At 39.2% G+C, this 19,960-nt stretch overlaps 2 protein-coding genes across 2 annotated transcripts; both read right to left on the bottom strand.

Annotated features, from left to right (window-relative positions):
* Positions 1–440: 440 nt before the first annotated feature.
* On the bottom strand, positions 441–4,616 carry bbs5 (Bardet-Biedl syndrome 5). The gene is made up of 12 exons (XM_079231277.1): positions 4,548–4,616; positions 4,127–4,209; positions 3,967–4,032; positions 3,349–3,398; positions 2,875–3,002; positions 2,650–2,785; positions 2,211–2,306; positions 1,560–1,622; positions 1,320–1,454; positions 997–1,080; positions 740–763; positions 441–638 (listed from the first exon to the last, which is right to left on the bottom strand). The coding sequence occupies exons 1-12, from the start codon at positions 4,607–4,609 to the stop codon at positions 537–539; spliced, it is 1,029 nt and encodes a 342-aa protein (XP_079087403.1). The 5' UTR covers positions 4,610–4,616; the 3' UTR covers positions 441–536.
* A 668-nt stretch (positions 4,617–5,284) lies between these two features.
* Positions 5,285–19,744, bottom strand: col28a2a (collagen, type XXVIII, alpha 2a; the record flags this gene model as incomplete). Its single annotated transcript, XM_079230608.1, has 35 exons — positions 5,285–5,936; positions 6,017–6,208; positions 6,556–6,790; positions 6,906–7,216; positions 7,341–7,898; positions 8,171–8,207; positions 8,293–8,328; positions 8,432–8,512; positions 8,596–8,664; positions 8,897–8,965; positions 9,173–9,241; positions 9,342–9,410; positions 9,503–9,571; positions 9,851–9,919; positions 10,066–10,134; positions 10,326–10,397; positions 10,486–10,554; positions 10,689–10,760; positions 10,862–10,930; positions 11,147–11,215; positions 11,321–11,389; positions 11,955–12,023; positions 13,124–13,192; positions 13,359–13,427; positions 13,533–13,601; positions 14,779–14,832; positions 15,219–15,263; positions 15,388–15,432; positions 15,520–15,546; positions 15,639–15,683; positions 16,519–16,572; positions 17,984–18,043; positions 18,166–18,186; positions 18,710–19,284; positions 19,609–19,744. 35 exons carry the CDS (start codon positions 19,742–19,744, stop codon positions 5,929–5,931), a joined length of 3,699 nt encoding a protein of 1,232 aa, XP_079086734.1. The 3' UTR covers positions 5,285–5,928.
* Between the last annotated feature and the right edge of the window lie 216 nt (positions 19,745–19,960).

The following is a 19,960-nucleotide window of genomic DNA, read 5'->3' as shown; positions in this document are numbered from 1 at the left end:
ACAGATAAGGCTTTAATTTACTACAAGTCTGTGTATCGTGGAGACTTCTACATGTGGAGTGAGTCATGCTTCACTGATAGTTATGACCAGTTCACGACAGTGATCAGTGTTTGTTTGTGACACATCCACAGGGGAGTTATCTAACAAGACCGGGTCAGAGAACAGCTGCCACCACAAGAGGTGACAGTTTGTCCTCTTTTCAGATTTTTTAAATACTTCAGCCCCTTGTGTAGTAATGTATTTAGCCCGAGGCCATTGTGTTCTTTCCACATACAAAATAACTGTGTGTGAGATACAGTACAAACCTACTGCGTTCTTGTTATTGAAAGGTACAAAAAAATAACTTCAATATCTATTCAAATGCATTTAATAAGTTTAAAACTGCATTGTTTTTTTACATTCTAGCAATTACAATAAACCGTTTTATACAATACCCTCACAATAAATATGTCCTACATGTATTTTTATTTATGAAATAGTATCAATGCATAAACTGTACAACTGTTACCTAACAAAAACATACATTTCATATTATTTCAGCCCATGACTTCCCACAGCCCTTGAAGTGTGAAGCCGTCCTTCAGCTTCTCAACGGCGAGGCCCAGCTCCTCGGAGAAAACTGGCTCACGGTCTTGTTGCTTTGGAACATCAGTAAACAAATAAAAAGAGTTAAACACAACATACTATCCAACATATTTTACAATTATAGCTGGTGATAAAACTAATTGTGAGACTTTACCTTATTTCCATCAGCAAAGTAAGCCTGTGGGGAAGCAACACACAAATCACACATTGAATAAAAAGAAACTGGGACATGCCGTCTGTGATAAGAGGTAATTGTTGTCTGATGAGCACTGCTCTGTACACACACACATGCACCAGGCAACATACATTCATGTTTTTTCATTAAGCTTAAGAGAATTAGCTGGCAGCTATTCTGAGAATAGTCTGGAAACTAAACCATTGACTCCCAGAGGGGTGATGCGTGTAACTCACAGTAAAAGCGTCAGTCTGCTCATCAGGCTCGATTTCCACGTCATCCGGAAGCTGTTCTACTGTCAGCTCGTCCAACGACTGGGGCTGAAATCATTGTGAGGACAAACAGTGCTATGACTACAAGATCAGCTGAACTGGTGACAAAGGAGTATGCAAAACAATCATGGGAATGTAGATGGAACACATTTACTTTGAAAAACAGATTTTTTTTTAGAGTTGGTTTATTTATAGCTTTAACAGTGTACCCTTCTCTGACATGCTTGAATGTTATACTGTTAAAGTGTTCAGGGTCATATATTCTAATATTATGCTTGGATGCCTACCTTTTCTTCCATTTCATATTCCACTCCAAAGATGGGGTTGGCAGAGTACACCTTATGCAATGAGTTGATTTCCTTAAGTGCGTCTTGAAGCTTATCCACTGGGTCGATCTTAAACCCGAGCACATAGCCACCACTCTAACAAACAAAGTATTTGTTTATTATTCACACTTATATTATTACAAGTATTAAATCATCATCAGTATTGTGATCAGTTCAGTTGACTCAAACTGCAGATTTTACCTGGCGTGAACTCTCTATCACCAAAGCCAAGCCGAACTTTGAGTCTCTTATTCTGATAGACCACTTGAGGGGAAAAGATAAAAGTAATGAAAAAAAATACACAATCTAACTGAAAGAGAAATGATACATGATTTTACAACAGAAACAAGAATGTGTTGCAGATCATGTGCAAAGGTACAGTGGTGCTCAATTTTAAAGAGCTGCAGTGGCTCAGAGCTACTGAGATGAGTCACTACAAACAAACTTATCATGCACAAACTAAAACAGGATAGAACATCACAAAGGCACCTCATGCCTCCTGCTGTGTGGATGTACATGACACCAACCTAAAAGTAGCTCATATTATTATTATTGTGTCTTTGTTGTTGTACTTTTTGGTGCACTGTAGTGAAAGTGCATTTTGCAATTTAACAACCACACATGGTTCTTTAACTGAAGTGCTCCTTCGCACATAATAGATGGTGTGTTTGTTTGTTAGGACATTATGTAAACAGGGTTGGTCCATAATTTCAGGGACCAGCCCAAGCTACCGATACCACTATCTACAATACAGCATCTGAGCTTCAAAACATTTTATAAAATATTAAAAGAGAAAGGAAAAGGGAGAAAGTAAAGGACGAGCTCGGGAATATTATTTGGTGTATTACTTACAATCTGAAGGTAAGGAATGCTGACATTGAAGCTCTCGTTCATATTGGCATGCCACACGATCCGAACATTAGTGATAAAGAAGGTTCCAAGGTTACCCTAAAAGAAAAGAAAATTAACTCAGTTACACATATTGCAAACAAATTATTATGAGTACGCTTTGAGTATTAGTTTCAGACTCTTACCAACGTATTTAAAAAGGAGGGAAACCACTTGTTATATTCCTAATTAACATTTCATAGAACTGTACTGTTCATGAAGAAAATTATTTAAAATGACAATAGAAAGTATTCTACCGTAATGCACTTGGGCTATGGAATGTGTCATTTTAACTTTGTAAAGCTAGTTTAGTGTTAGTCTGAGTAATACAACTCTTACGTAAACTGGAAAATGCTAAATTGATGAAAACACGTTTTAACACACATAACTGAAGCACCTGTACCTGATCACTGGATAAATTCCAAACTCCATTAATTTTATCATACACTTGCTCCCGGGGCAAGAGTCTTAGCTGCTTATTTTGAATGAGAGCAGCTCGCAATTTCAGGTCTCTGTACATTTTAGATGTTTCATAGGCCCTATAACAAAACAAAAACAAAAGTATTTAGTATGACATACATCTTATGTAGAATGTAATCAGATAATTTACTCCTCAGCATTGTTTTACCTGTGAACAGCAATAACAGAAGTAAAGAGCCGTGGACTTCCTGGAACCACATTGGTGAAAATGAACTCAAATCTTGTGTTGTTGGACTTTGTCAAGATGTAGAGCGCTTCCGTTTGGCCTCTCAATTTCTGAAAAATAGCATTCAATTAATTAATTAGCAATGTCATTTGTGAGGTTCTTCATTTATTAATTACAATAATGTAACAACAATGTTGCCGTTATTGGCTTTGTCCTTGAATTGATTGAATTAAAAAAAAAAATCCAATTTAAAATTGATAAATAAAAAGACTCAACAGAGACACAGAGTTTGAGGCAATCACACGCTTGTTCAGAGCCTGTAATATAAAAAGTATATGTGATGTGTGTATAAGGAAATGTAAAACGATTATGCTCAAATACACTGGATTGTGTATTTATTTTTTAATAACATTAAAACAATTTATAGCCATACGTACAAACAAAAGGTTTACTTACTGAGTTAGCTGTCCTTGTTGTGATGTTAATGATGGAGTTGTAACCCACAGCTGGGAAAAAAAAAGAAGATTTGCATTTAAGTTGGTGAGATCTTTTGTATGGTTCCACACTTGGCTCTCCTAATCATCTTGACTCTGTACTTTGTTGACATGAACTTGGAAATACAAGCACTTAAAGTAAAATAGGAGCCTCACGATATAAACCTCCCTCAGGGGTCATCTCTGATATTATATAAATGAATGGTTAGTTTCTTATTCTGTTTCTTAGTAGGCATTTCATAATTACCGTAAAGCACTCAATATTACTTGTGACATATTACACACATAATGACATCAAAACATGTTTGACTGCATTATTATGAAATAGGTGGCAACGGTCATTCAAAATATCTTTAGTTTTGGTTAAGGTTTAAGCAAAAAGGAAAACTAAATAACGGATGTACAGAAGTCATTAAACCTATAATAAAAACTGTAAAGATTATTATTATTCAATTATTATGATTATCCATTTACATGTTTTAATGAAGGTAATCTAATGCCATGCACTTCCAAGAGAGGGCAGTCAAACTACTAACAAAACAAACAAAAAACATGAAACTATTCCTAAAGGTGTACTCACACAGATTGACTCTTGGCAGGGCCAAAGAATGCCAAATGATCCTCAGGTTTGTTACCAACAGTCGTCCTGCAAAATATATCGGACATGATCACATATTAGGTGACCAGCGCACACAAGGCTGCCCAGAGAGTTTTAAACCATAGTTCATAGTCTTAACTACCTCGATCTCCGTTGTTTCCTTTCGTGTCTTCGATGGAGTCCAGGCAGTCGATGAGTGCTTCTCCTGGACGGGTTTTCATCTGCCTGTGTACAGGACGGATCGACAGATTGATCACTGATAGTTATCGAGGTTTAATACAGCTGGTTAAACTACAGTAAAGCTAGAATTACGATGATGGTAATCTATGACATCTAACACTATAATGTGAGACACATGTGGCAATAATCTACCGTAAAACATATTTTTGTGACTGGGGAAGCAGTCTTGTATTGGCAACAGTGAGTTACTGTATACCTTCATACCTATATACATGTAACATACCTTTGGCTATAAAAAGGGCCAAGGAGCGTACCTGGGCTAACTAGCTAGGTTAGCTAGTTTGCACGATGGTACGAAGTACAAACTATTTGAAGTAACTTACTGTGCTGTTATGTCGAAGCGAACATCTCTATCCTCCCAGAGAGCATCTAAAACAGATGCCATGACTGCAGGTAACGACCCCCTCGGCTTAGTTTATTCACGTTTACTGGCTAATTTGCGTTTGTTCGCTAGCTAAACTAACTGCAGTCTGGCTAATCTGAAGCCGCTCTAGCGTCACAATCACCTTGGCAACAGACGGCAAGTAAAGAGGACCATATTGTGGACCTTAGAATGTCTGCTGTCATTCATTTATTTTGTACACCTGTGTTTCCCTTCTGTGACATGTCAGAATGTCTGCTGTGAAACAGGTCAGTCAATTATTTCTGTTTCAGAGCCCCCTGGGTGTTACAAACAGAAGGGCAAATATGTTTGTTACCTTTATTAGGTAGAAATTAGCCTTTTGAGGGGGAGTGGAAACTATTGAACCCAATGCTCCAATTAAGGCAGTAGTGCTAGAAAGACCTAACAATTAAGGTGCTAAATACATACGTACAAAGAAAGATAAGACATTGAATAGTACAATTCCTGTGTGAGAGGGAAACTCCATGTGCTTTACATTAAAAATAAAATCAATTCGTTTTAAAGTTAGATTTAGCTAATTCAGTCATTCATTTCATTGATATCAGATGACGATGATTATAATGGATTAATAATAATAATTAAAAAAACAATATTTTCCTTAATAAACACCCAAAAACAGGCAAACCAACATAATTTGACATTTTATTCTTAAAAAACATATACAACTTGTATTCAGATATACATATACTGCCCAAATAGACAGACCTTTAATGGATAGAGTGCAAAAAAACCTCAATCTTCATCATAAGATGGCAATCGCAGAAGACCTCTGAAAGCTGTACCCAATTGGCCCTTTTTTACAGCTGCCAGCCAAAACGAACACATCGTAATAACAGCAAACACAACGCTAACAGACGTTCTCAGCATATTAGTACATCATTTTAACACAAGGTATGTAAAGCATGTGGCTCATAGGTATAATAATGATCTACAGGTTCATTTTAAATTGTAATAACATTTCTGAATTTGTTATTTGTAAACTCAGAGCAGCCAAACCCTGAATAAAGGATTTCTTCTGGTTTCACTGAGGTAATAAAGTTTGTTTTTAGAAGTTAATCTCATTCATTGGGTTGAAACAGCAACATTTTAACAGTTTTTCACGATTTGATTCAGTAGGTCATGACTTTTTAGCACTGTTTTGCTATTTTATCAAAAATGCATTTGTGTGAGGACAAAAGTTTTAAAAAAGTGCATGAAATCTCTGAAATTTCTGAACCCAACAGACATAATGCATCACATTAAAATAACGCACAGCAGATTGTAGAATAGTAAAGTCCATTTTCTGATGGCCTCATTGTCTTTTATCCTGCTGGAGACAAGACAGTACAACATTCAAACAATATGAATAAAAGGAGAATGTGCACATTTGATGTTAAAAATCTACAATACCTGTTCTGAATAGAACGCAAGTCTTCTTGCATTCATCCTCTGTTTCGTAACGGTTGTCATTCCCACCGCAGCCTCCATACCAAAACTGTGCGCAGGCATTGGCTTGCTTGTCATAGTACCAGTGGATGTTATAGTTTCGACAGGTGCCTTGGTCCAAGTTATGGGCACAGCGGGGATCAAGAACACGGGACTCTGAAAAATAAAATGCTGTGTGAGATGCATGTTTTCCAAAGAATGTTTATTCACTCAATGGAATAGACCTTTTTCGCAGCAGATAGTTTGACATATATGGCATATAGCAGGAAAAGCACTGGTGTTACTAATAACATTGATGATGTCTCTGTTCTCTTCAAGTATCCCAGGAAGGTGTGACAATGAGTCAGCATGCACAACACCAGGACCCTGAAACCAAAGCAGCTAAATACAATTCAGCTATCGTTAATTTGGCTGAAATTGAATACCACCTGTGCTTTTCCGACTGGGAAATGTCAAAAGGTCCTCTGTGAAAAAGGCCTGTGGAGCAGGAGTGCAGTACTTACCTTCAGACAGGGCTCGGCTCACCACAGGCTGCAACCGATTCAAGTTTAAAGATGATGCTGAGCCCAGTGTTGACACAGATGTTGCAGATGAGGAGACGGCCTCATTGGAGACAGAACTTTCTCTCACATGCAATAAAGATGTGGTTTTGTTAACTACAGGTACACTAGCTAAAGTATTACCAACCCGTGCTTGGGCTCTTAAGTCTAAATCTTCACCTTCATCATCTTCCAGCACCTGGAGTAAGACGGAAACATAGAATGTGTCACTGTCGTGATGAATTCTGCACCATTCATGAAGAAAATCACAACAGTATACTTTACTTAAAACAATGGAAAATGAATTTTCAGACCTGAATAGGAAGAGGATCAGCACTGATGGGCAGTGTGAAAGTGTCTCCACGCCCTCGGCTGTTGGTGCGTCTCTGATTTTGAATTTCCCCTTGGAAATCGTGACCATTTTCGATGTTTCCATATCCATTATTTCCATGACCATTATTGCCATGGCCATTATATCCATTGGTATTCTCTCCATTTCCATTGTTTCCATTAATACCATGCCTATGGCCATTGTTGCCATTCCAGTGCCCATTTGTAATGCGATTGTAAATGAGGGCGCCATTTTCATCTTCACAGAATTGGCTGACGAGTTTCGACTCTAAAGCTGAAAAAATTAATTTAGAAATCAGTTAGGAACTTAACAACCGCTCAGCTGAGAGCAATTATGACTTTATATTTGAATGAACACACTACTGAACATACATACAACATTTGACTGTAACTATCACCTGGTAGAGTATTGAAGTCATCAATAAGGTACATGTGTTCGCTGTCAGGGTCAGAAGCAATGAGGTTGAGTTCTTGCAGGAACTCCATCTGCGTTGGATCAGAAGAATTGACAATCCCCAGGGCGTACATCTCAATGTTTGCAGCGTGAGCTTCCCTCACAGCTATGTCAAGTTTGACAGACTCTCGTTTGTCAGTTTGACCATCGGTGATCACGATGGCTACTTTCCTGACTCCAGGCCGAGCGCTGAAGAAAGCCTCCTGAGTCGCCTTTCTGATGGCGGTGCCAGTGTATGTGCCCTCACCCATGTATGACATTTTCCTGATTGCCTGCTTGACGTCTTGTTTGCTCATGTAGCGAACCAAGTTGAACTCCAAATGGACATCCAGACTGTAGAGGACCAGTCCAATCCTGGTGGCGTTGCGTCCAACTGTGGTCCGGTCGACTAACCTGGTGACAAAGTCCTTGATGATTTCAAAGTTCTCGGGGCCGACACTCTCTGAGCTGTCAATGACGAACACAAGTTCCATTGGCCGTTCTTTGCACTTGATGCCACATCCTGAGAAAAAGGAGATGTGTTTATCTAGTGTGCAACAATTGTTACTGCTATTATACATTGTGGCCTATTTAAAATTATTATGTCAGAATCTGAACCAAAACAATACCATTTTAAACTCCTTTCCTACTTTATCACAATTTGGCGCAACACTCATCTCACTTGTCAGTTCAAAGTAACTGCTAATAGATATATTAGATCTCTTTGCACATTTTACATTTCCACGTGTTCCCTTTAGATACCATATGAACCATTAAACGGACTTGAAGTCTTACCACAGATTTCTTTGATCAGCTTAATAATGTCCTCTCTCTGAAAAATGTAAGAATATTTATATTTGTACAAAATCACTTAAATCTATTGAATTTTCAAACATTAGTTGAATTGATGAATTTACTGTGAGGCCTTGGTCTCCTTTTGCTCCTGGCCTTCCCTGGGATTGGAGAAAAATTTAAAACAATATTACAGTTAGCTTCATTGAAACTCATGTTATCAGTTTGAGTATTTATTACAGGAAGTGAGGAAGTTTTTCTTACGGTTTCACCTGAGATTCCATGATCACCCAAGTCACCTTTTGTACCTTTATTTCCCCTTTCACCATGTGATCCACGATCACCCTGCAACAAGGCAATTGTAGATGATCAGACTGAGGCCGTCATACATCAATACAATATTTAGAAGATATGTGCAAATCTCTTACCTTAGCTCCTGGAAATCCATCTCCCTGAGGCCCTCTCGGCCCAGTCATACCTTGAGATCCTGACTCACCCTGAAATTAGATTTTAGATTTATTGAATGACACGGAAACTTTCCACCCTCTCGGTAGATCATAAATTATTGTTATGTTTTGTCCTGCAGCTATTTTGTTCCGTAACATGTCAGCACCAAACAAGTGCATCATATTGCTTCACCCACTTGCTTTACATTAATTAATCTAGATAATAAAGAGCTTGGTAAGTGCTTGAAAGACACTGCTTATGTAAAACAGTGGTAAAAGTTACCTTTGGGCCTTGAATACCTTCTCCTGAAGGTCCAGCTGGACCGAGAGGTCCTGTCCTCCCAACCGCACCCTTAAAACAAATGTTTACAAGTAATCAGACCACTTGTTTATTAAAAAAAACACAACTTGCAAACTTGCGTCATATAGTAAATAAGCATAGGGCAACTTCTAACCTCATATATTTTCAAATGTTTAATATGTGTAGTTATTAGCGAGGATTCAGATTTAAATATAGATTATAATTTGATTAAGTGGTTCGTTAACACATTTTTCTTACAGGTGGTCCTTGTAAGCCCTCTCCAGTTGGGCCGGGCAAACCTGGCAATCCCCTAAAGCCAACATCCCCCTGAAACAGACATGACATTATCAAATGCACTATTAGTAATACAAATACAAACACATGCATGCAAAAACAAACTAAAAACTAAAAACATGCAGACACAAACCTTGGGACCAGGAATTCCTACTCCTTCTGGACCCGGCTCACCTGATAATCCTGGCAGGCCTGGAGGACCCTAAAATAAGTAGTGAAATTAGTTCAGACCGCTCCAGCTTGAACAAGATTAAGTTGTAGAAATGTAATATGCAAAATGTTGATGAAACAAACCACAGGGCCGGGGATGCCTTCGCCTTTTGGACCAACTGAACCTGTTAAACCCAGATGGCCACGATCACCCTGTTTAAACAAAATGTAGTGATGAAGATCAACGTCATGCTAATTAGAACAATAATAAATGTATATAAAGTATATGAAGAGAGTGAGCGATAAACAGGAAAGGCAGGGGCGAGGGGGGGCGAGGGGGGGGGGGGGGGGGTGACATACAGCGTGCAATGATGGATGCAAACTATAGAGCAAGCAATGAAAGTTAAATTAAGATGAAGAAGACCATAGGTGCTTCCAGCATTCCATTCACGCACAATAAATGCTCTAAGAAGATTACAGTGTTTACAGTACCTTTGGACCAGGTAATCCATGGCCTGTTTCTCCAACAGGACCAGGAGGACCAGCAGGGCCTACATCCCCCTGGAGACAATAAAGTCACAGTGTTGATTTGTGGAAACAATTTAGAAACATGACAGCACATCAGAGTATATCTGGCGGCTCTTCTGGCTGTCTACCTTGGTGCCAAGATCTGTGTTAAGAGACAGTTTGAGGATGACTATATTTACCTTTGGACCTGATATGGATCGTCCTGGCAGTCCCGACATGCCCTGCTGGCCTGGTATCCCACGTTCACCCTGAAAGAGGAGGTTTGGCAAGAGACTTAAGATCCAATTCATGTCTTTAATTAATGCAACAAAACTACCACAAGACGTGTTTTTTGTCTCTTTTCAAAGATTGGGTTGCTGTGGCATAAATCCCCTAAAGCAACGTTTTCATCAGAGAATAAAGGCGGCTTGTACTACCTAGTGTATCCATCAACTCTTACCTTTGGTCCAGAGGGTCCTGAGATCCCGGGAGGCCCATGTAACCCACGGATACCTCTCAGACCCTGGTCACCCTGGGAGGGATTACAGCAAACATTATCTGATTACCTTTGTTGTTCTATACATTTTGACAAACACACAGATATATAATCTAAACCATACCTTCTCCCCTTGAGTGCCAATTCCTTGTGCTCCCTCAGGACCTCTTAAACCAGGTAAACCAGCCTCCCCCTAAGAGAGGGAAAGTAGATCAGACAGAAGCAGTCACTCAGCTGTGAAAAACAATTTTGGAAATAATCAATGTGTTTATTGTAGAGTGGAAGTTTTCCACAAAGTTGGCATAATGTACTTTGAATGTACTTTACCTTCTGTCCTGGAGCTCCATCCTCTCCTGGAAGACCAGGCAGGCCACCCAAACCAGAGGCACCAGGCTCTCCCTGTGGCAGTAGAATGGTATTATTTGATATTCGATGGATTCAATACATTCACACTCAATATATGCTAACTATATAGGCCATAAATAAAGTGACTTGTTTACCTTTGAACCAGGCTCACCAATGCCTCTCTCTCCCGTGGCTCCCTGCTCTCCCGGTAAACCTTGGTCTCCCTAGAATAGAAATAGCATGACAACATGGGTAATTACGAGAAAAATGTAACACACCTGGAAGTTCTGCACTCGATTTGTATGTTGTTTGGCCAGTTCAATGTTCAGCACATCTTATCTTTGATAATGTACAATATAAACATTATGTCCTGTAAAAAATAACAGTTTTTTATTATATTTTATTGAGCTACATTTCATACAGCAGCTGCTTAAACAAACCTTTGGTCCAGATAAACCTTCTCCTGGATGTCCTCTGCCTCCTGGTGGACCTCTCGGACCCTCGACTCCCTGAGCAGTAATAACGATGAAAAGGCTTGCAGAGTGTCCTACTCATCTATGTCCTGATATGTCAGTGGGACATTGTGAAAATATAGATGAAGATATTTTGCTGACCTTCTCTCCCTGTATGCCTGCTCCTGCCAGTCCAGTTGGCCCTGGAAAACCTGGAAGTCCCAAATCCCCCTGGAGTTGAAACACCATAGTCAGTTTAATATAAAAATCCTCTCAGTGACCTTGATAAGATAGGTGTCCATACGTTACATATATAATCAATATCTAGTCCGTCATTAGTCACACCTCCTTTGCCTACCTGCTATGATTTAGATTTGTTTACCTTCATTGACTAAACTGTTGCTTACTTTGTTTATAAAGAAATATAAAGCAAACTGATGCTTTTGGGTCCTCAATCAAATGTAAACCTGGACTGTCACCCATAATACTTTTGTTAAGAGAAACCTATGCCTAGAGTCTATCTATTTTGGGGGAAAAAAGAGTTCACATGATTTATAAATACATAAATACTACATAAATAATCCTTTCAAGTACAATCGTTGACCCGGAAATGTTCCATTCCACTGTTCAACAGGTAGCGCTAAAAGGCCAAGAAACACACAAATCACCTAATAATTAATTCCAGTGCTCCAAGATGCCATCTTGACATTTATACTCCCTCCTGAAGAGCCTTTGTTGTGTAAACTTGAGGGTTTGCAGTATATTATCTTTATTACATGATATATTTATAACCCACCCTTTCTCCTTTGATTCCTGCACCCTGCTGTCCTCTTGACCCCCTCGGTCCATTCAGCCCTCGTTCTCCCTGTGGAACAAAATCAAGTTATTTCTGTCAGTTACATCACAGCCACTTGCCTTTGGGTCACAGCCAAGTCTGCATTGTTGTCAGCAAAGAGAGCGCGGAAGAAGAGCATGTTGGCTCCTGTTATCCGCTTGTGATTGATACAACAGGATTGTTCTCACAAAGAAAACAACCGTTTTCTTCTTTATGGCACTTCTTGACTGCATGAACCTTTTCCAGAGCCAGTAACTCACAAAGTGAAGTGGTTGCTTATGGAAGCAGCCTCAGCAACATCCAAGTGTAATGGAGTGCAAACATGCAGAGCTGATCACGGCATTGTTATGTGTGTTTGTGTGTGAGAAGGGAGGGTTTGGTCACCTCTCACAGAAGCACTCTGATCCCTTTTTACAAGTCAGCAGAAGAGTACAATCAATAATTTGCTTGAGGACATCCTAACCCCTAAACCAGTGTTAATTTTCTAAGAGCTTTCCCCAGAACAAATAAAAGTGTATTTATTTACGACGAATCAGATGTATAGGTGTGGGTGTGCGTTCCATAATCTCCCCTCTCCTGGTAATAATCTATACCACTTTTAAACATGCAGATATGTTTTGAAATTGCATTTCTACACTGCTCATCAATTAAAGGATATCTGCAGCCCCTTATTGGATATTGATGTCAGGTTGACATTATTTTCATAAGGTGGCTATGAGAGCTCAATGCTAACTTCAAATTAAGGAAATACATAAACGAAATACACAACACAAGCGATTGAAGAATCAACACATTGAGAAAAAGCACTGCTAAAGAGAAACCCGCTGCATGGAGCTCTCAACAGAACAGAACCTGTTTCTATGGACACTAAAAAGCACAAACGCTAGAAAGTTCTTTGCAACAATTTAACATTCATTAATATTTTTTTGGGCATTTTGGCATTACTTCATTAAGAAATTACTCGTTGTTATTGAATTACTCTGTAACACATATGTTCAGACTATTATTTTCTTATTTCTTTGACATATTGGTCTAGCCTATAGAGAAAGTTAGCAGAGCATTGTGGTATGTTCAAGTTTTCAACAAGACAATGTTTGATGAGTTCTCTGATGATAGGCTCAAAATAATACCTTTGATCCGGGAAACCCCTCACCATGGGGTCCTTTTCCCCCTTGAACACCTTGTGGTCCTTGAGGTCCCTGTAAACAACGCCAGAGTGCACAATGTGTCACCCAAACAGTGCTCAGGTCAAAGTACCTTTGTGCTTTGCTTTCTCAACAGATCCCATTGGCGACTGAAACAAATCTGGTCATCAAAAAAACGTAAACACTTTGGAATAGCACAGACTGTTTCCTCTCGACTTACAGGAAGGCCGGGTTCACCCACTCCATGGGGACCGGGAGGACCTGGTCGGCCCTGGAATCCCACGTCACCCTGCAGATTTATAAAGTGACTTAATTTAATAAAAGAAACAGATATTAAATAATCAATAACAAAGTACAAGAAAATATTCAGAGGATAATCCATAACGTCATTTACTTTTGGTCCAGAAAGTCCAACACCAGTTTCCCCCTGAATTCCTGAAGAGCCAGGTGAGCCACGTTCACCCTGTGATCACAAATATAACACCGAACATAAGTGGAGCTTAAATCATGTATCAATATAGCAAAAGGACATTTCTAAACCATTAGTTTAGTACATAACTTTATATCACTTTTGTTTTTTTAGAATCCTTTTAGCCTCTGTTTTTAAATCTTTGATGTTGTTCATTTATTGTTTAATTAAACACTATGTTGCACCCCTGAAAAGACCTACCTAACTCAAAACTGAATTTAATTGTATACACACATGCGAACATGCAGGTAACATGCTTCTTTGAAGCTGAAAATGTCTTTTGCGTAGTGGACGAGATATTTGATCTCTTCCTGCAGGTTAGGACAAATAGGAGCTAAATTAATTAGCTCCAGTAATGTCTCAAAGCTCAAGAAACCCCAAACAACAGTGTTTCAAATGACTAAAGAACTGCTGAGGTCTCTTTACCATATCACAGTTTGGATGGATTACAACATTTGCTTGGGTTTAAGATCTAAAAAAATGCAAATTAAAGCAAAAACAAAAATGTAGAACCTGACATAAAGAGCTGTAATGGAATTATTATATCTTGTTTTAAAAGAATATAATAGTTCCTACAAATTGACCACTTTAAAATGTAATCTGAATGATTAACTTATCGTTCATGTTATTCATGTAATGCTAATTTGATTGTGAGGACTGTGGAGAGGCACACTTAGGATTTCACTTATGGTGTGGAGTCTTTTGAGAAACATATGTACACACATTATACTACATAGGGACCACCAGGAGTACTGTTAACCTTTGTAGATGCTTCCTACATGTCTTTACATGGCGAGCCACCGAGCAAACATAGACTTTTCTTGTATGTTATTAACTGCAGGTCTAGTGTGAGATGCTAACAATGCTGGAGGCACTTCTTAGTCTGTATTTAGAAACAGGATACAAGGGGAACATTAAGATAACTTGTAGTGAAATATTTTGCTGAAAGCTCATCCCTGTTCTGGTAAATAACAGTAATGATGGGGAAGATTTGGCTCATTGCCAAGCTTTTACACAAGGGTTTATTACCAGACGAATAGGCCTCTGTGCTGCACTGTAAAGACTAGGGTGTTAAAGCGCCAACCTTTAAACTAATCATAAACGGAAATGTAAACGCCACAGCAGATGTGCACGATGAGACAAGTACAAGTTGATAAAAAAAGAGGCTGACCTGCTTTCCCTGCAGGCCCTCGGGTCCGATGTCTCCTTGTGGTCCCGGTAACCCCTGGGCAGAAACATTATACAACACAAACATTAATTAAGAAATATCCAGAAACATTAGAATATGTGTGTGTGTGTGTGTGTGTGTGTGTGTGTGTGTGTGTGTGTGTGTGTGTGTGTGTTTCACATGAACTGGTGATTTATGCAGCTATTTTCTTTTTTTATAAAGGGGATTTTCCTTAGGTTTGAGAAGTATGTAACACAAACAACAGTCCAATGAGTACTAATAAAACACAGAATGTCATACTCTTGAGTACCAATATCTAAAGTACAACAATCTGTTCTCTCTTTCGTCCCTTTGTCAAAACAATATAATGTGCTAAGTTAACTATTAAAGACAATGATTTTAAACATATGAATTGCATATTTTACTACTGAAATATTACTGACCTGCAGACCTCTAAGTCCTCTTGTTCCAACGGGACCCTCCGGACCCTGAAGCACACCACACAGGGAAGAGAAAGTTCATAAGATCATACGTGTAGGAAGTATGAATTATCAAACATGGAAATATAATATATAATGTTTAGTATGTGTGGTGTCAACAGTGCAGTTGTACCCTGTCTCCTTTGATTCCTGGAGTGCCGCACTCACCCCTCTCACCCTGTGTAGAAATTACAAGTGTTGCATCGGCTTGTATTGTCTCCAAAAATATAAAATGTTATCATTGTCATTAATCTAAATCACATACCATCTCTCCTTTGTAACCTGGTTTTCCCTTAAAAAAAAAGAATCAGATATATGTGTTAACAAACTACTGAGATAATAATTCATATTTTATTAATTCGGGTCAGAAATAGCAACATTTACCTCAGCACCCTCACGCCCGAGTAGACCACTTAGTCCTGCTTCACCCTGATATGACAGAAATTACACAGACTCATTATATCAGTGAATACGAGTTACAGACACTGTAAAGTAAAGTACCTGAACAGAGAATAAACAGTCTGATTTTGCAGGTATAAACAGATTAAGTAGAGAAACAAAAATAAAAGACATGGAAAAATGAAACACCTCTCTCCCCTATAACAGAGCCCAGTGTGAGTGAGCACATGGAGAGAATAAAAGGAGGCCTAAGATTTCACCTTGGGGTACTTCACCAGAGATGAATTACGAGTAAGAAGAAACGTTATCAGTCTCTGGCTAAGTAAGAGGCATTCACAGATAATAATATCGGTTAAATTCATTCCACATAAGCTTTTCACCCCATATTTTTTCATGAGTTAGTTTCTTGATTCCATCCCAAAACTCATCCACAGAACAGGTAGTCTAGATTGGACTACATTTTGTATTCAGTGATACAGATGATGCTTTTTTATTCTCTTGAACATCTGGAAAAGTTCCATGTGCAGTGAACCCGGTCATGTTTTTAAAAGTAACATCTAAATACTCAATTAAACCAAAAATTTGCATATATGTTACAAATTCCTAATATATGTTAGTAAATGATAATCATATATACTAGTCCTAGATTTCATGTGTCTATTACTATTATGGACATATATTTTTTTTTTAAGTTTTACGCAGAATTTAACAGACTTTGGATGACCCAGCTCAGGAAGCCTGAAAGCTTTTTCCAAAATTTGAACACAGAACTTATGTGTGGAGAACTTAGGAAGTATTATGTAAAACCTGAAGGGACACGCCAGCTAAGACATCAGTATCGCACATGTCCATCAAAAGCACACACCTTTTGCCCTTTAAGCCCCGAGGCTCCATCATCTCCGGAGCGACCTTTTTTGCCCTGGAGAATAAAACAAAGTCAGGATTAAGGTGATTCATTTCTTCAACTGACATTTTGCTCACCTCTTGGTGTCCACATTAAGTTTTATGTAAGTTGAACATGTTGAACATCTTTGTTCTAGGCTACAACAGAGGATGTATCTATTTTATAAGGCTTGAACTCTGTGATGTGAATAGTAAACTCATGATTTTGTGAGAGTGTATTTTGATATGGCATACAAGTATGAATGGTAATCTGTCAAACTTCCACGTCTTACTCTAACGGCCATGAAGACCACCGGGGGAAAAAGAACATCCCTTTCTTCCGTCTTTATTTAACCAACCTGTGCTCAGGGTGCATCAGTTCTATGATGTCCCACGCGGTAATGTATTGTCACATAGTTGGAAAGTGTGTCGTGTGATGCAGCAGCTTGGAGCTTGACCTTGATGTCAATGCAAAGTGAACGTTTTCTTTACCTCTAGACAGGAATTGTTTGGGAATGACATAAGGGGAAAGGTAACTGGGCTGATGTCAGAATGTGTGTTGTATGTGCTCATTGGTGTGAGGGCTGACAGTTGAAGCCATAGGTGGGCATGAGGTGTCTTGTTCACAGGGCCAGGGGTCATTGTCTTGAGCTGCACCTGGACAACCTGTGTCAATTGCTATCCACCAGAAATCACTCGTTTCTGCCCATTAAACTAATGAGAGCAATTATGAGAGCCTCTTTGTCTGAGTGTAAGAATTTTAAGAATCTCTCTGAGGAGAAAGCACCTGGTTAATGGCCATGCAGCTGTCTGTCAGCAGCATGATTATCTGCTAGGTTGCTGGATAGCTTGACACTTAGCTCATATTTGAGTGGGTGTCTAGAGTGGATGGGATCATCTTCTTCTAGCTTCACACAGAAATGAAGTGTAATATTTGGCGTTCCACACTGCAGTCCTTCTATCACTGTGTTATTGACTGAGGCATTATGGGTAGAGTGGGAGATTTATGGTGGCCAAAGGTCCAGTTTTATAGGGAGTGGAGTTCTATATGCGGTGCCTCTTGTTTCCAAGGGGGACATCTTATGTGACATGAGAATTGCACAAAATTTGGTCGAGACAGGGCACAACAAAGATATTTCCGTGGGAATAGCAGACAGTCTGCGATCTCCCTTTCCTGTTGCCAGAGATGTGCCTTTAGAATGTGGGGCAGGACCTCCTATCCACTGACTCTACTTGTGCAAATGCCTACAAGCTATACTGAGCAGAAAAAAGCATGCAATTATCCTAATTGTTCAAAACTGCACAATTACCTTTCCTAAACTATCAGGATCATGTTAGATTTCTCTGCACAAGATTTCAGGAATCCTTTCTTCTGACTTGTGACACTTCAAAGGAAAGTGCTCTTTGGTTGTGGAATATCTTTGAAAAGCTTGAAGCTAAATACTCACCGCAGGCCCGCTTGGTCCCCTCTCTCCTTTCTCACAAGCACATCTCTGAGCCAGAGGGCACTGCAGATAAAGAGACCCATTTGCTAATCTGTTATGAATGTAATTCTTCACGCTCTAGCCTAATTACACATTATTACATTTCAAAAGTTTCCTATGAGCTGTCTAAATGTAATACTACTTACTCCTTCATCAGCCATGCCAGTCTGCAAAGAAAACAAAAGTTATTAAATATCTGCAAGAATTTGAATTAAAGCGATAATGTTGTCCCTAGTGAGATTTGTCCACTCATTGCTTAGTGATGCAAATGTCTTATGATTATTTATGAGCACAATAATATAAATTATTGCACACAAAAACGATTTGGATAAACCAGAGGTATGGACACTTAAACTTAACAGAAGAAAGACAAATAACATTCCTGAAAACTTCACGTTATCGCCAGTGTAATAATGCAAGTCATGTGAGAAATTCTGGGAATCCTCGGGGAGGTGGTCATGCAGATGTCAAACAGTATTTTTCTAAAGCTGTGTAAAAAGCTTAAAATCCAGAGCTGTCAAACAAATATATTCTTTCCTTTGTTTCTCCAGAGCATTTTCATCATTCCATCTCTATACGAATACCTGAACAAGCCTGTCCATGTGTCAACTTTGAATAGATCCTCAGTCAAAGCAAATGCATCCCTTTTCTTCTCAGTGGGGCCTGCTGAAAGAAAGGTATTATACTCACAATCTCAGTGACGATTTTTTCAACAATGTCTTCGTCCTGTAAATTGTGGAGGAAGTTGGAAGCTGGGGAGCTGGCGATTAGACGAAGCTGTGCTAAATTGGCTGGCTCGTTGGCTTCCCGTGTGATGCCCAAAGTGAAGAATTTGATGCCCTGGTTCTTGGCATCAGCAACAGCAGAGAAAATGTCAGGGTTCCTCGGGTGGGAAATACCATCTGTAAGCAGCAGGGCTACTTTGATGCTGCCGGGGGTGGATTCCTCCAGGTAGATCTTGGTCATGTTGGTGATGGCGTAGGTGGTGTAGGTGCCGTGCCCAATGTAGATGATGGGAGCGATGTGGGTCTTAAAGTTTTCTGGGCCCCTCCAGTCTTTGAAGGTTTGCTCTGTGATAACGTGACTGCTGTACTGCAGCAGAGCCACCCTTAAACTCAAGCTGCGGCCGGTCTGCAGCTGTACCCCTTGGAGTCTGTCCACAATGTTCAAAGTTAACTGCTTTTCTTGCTCATGGTTGTCCTTGGCGCTCTCAGAGCTGTCCAACAGGAAGGAGATCTCCAAGCCACAGTCCTCATCTAGGATGGCTGTGTGCACACAGGACAGGATGAAGGACTCGCCATTGGCAAATGTTTTTTTTGTGTGTGTTATTGATTTGATTAAGTGACATATTTTTTTTTATTTAACTTCATGTCAAAATGATGCATCCTTTTTTTCTTTTTCTTTTTTAATCTGTACATTTTCGCACAGATGAAAACTGCAGATTGGTGCAATCAGAGTAAGATATGAACAATACATGAACATAATACTAGCGCAACATGATGTTTAATTTCCTGCAGCAAAAAGGCAATTGGTATGCCGATTGGAATAAAGTAATTTGTATTCGTTCTATTTCCCATTTATTGTCTTACCTTGTCCGTCATGAATATTTGCAGCCAGGTGTTTGGCCTTGGATTTCTTGCTAATTTTCTTCTCTTTGTGAAAATCCTGGGCCCAGACGCTGGTCAGTGCTGTGGCCAGCAGCAGCAATGTAGAGGAGAAGAACATCCTTGTCCCAACTTTGGAGAAAAGTAATGACAACAAATCAAAATCAATCAATTTCACTGTCCATAAAAGTAGTTTCTGCATCAGAGTGGAAAGGTTTATGCATCCATACATTTAACTCAGTCAAATGTAAACAGCAAAACAGTTGATTGATGTTGAAAGTCAAACTACAAAATACTGAATTGTTGTAAATGTGGGGTATACCCTTAGAATAAATGA

The sequence above is a fragment of the Taurulus bubalis genome (assembly GCF_910589615.1).
Source record: "Taurulus bubalis genome assembly, chromosome: 15".
NCBI lineage: Eukaryota > Metazoa > Chordata > Actinopteri > Perciformes > Cottidae > Taurulus > Taurulus bubalis.
The sequence above is the reverse complement of the archived record's forward strand: the minus strand, read 5'-3'. Positions and strand labels throughout refer to the sequence as shown.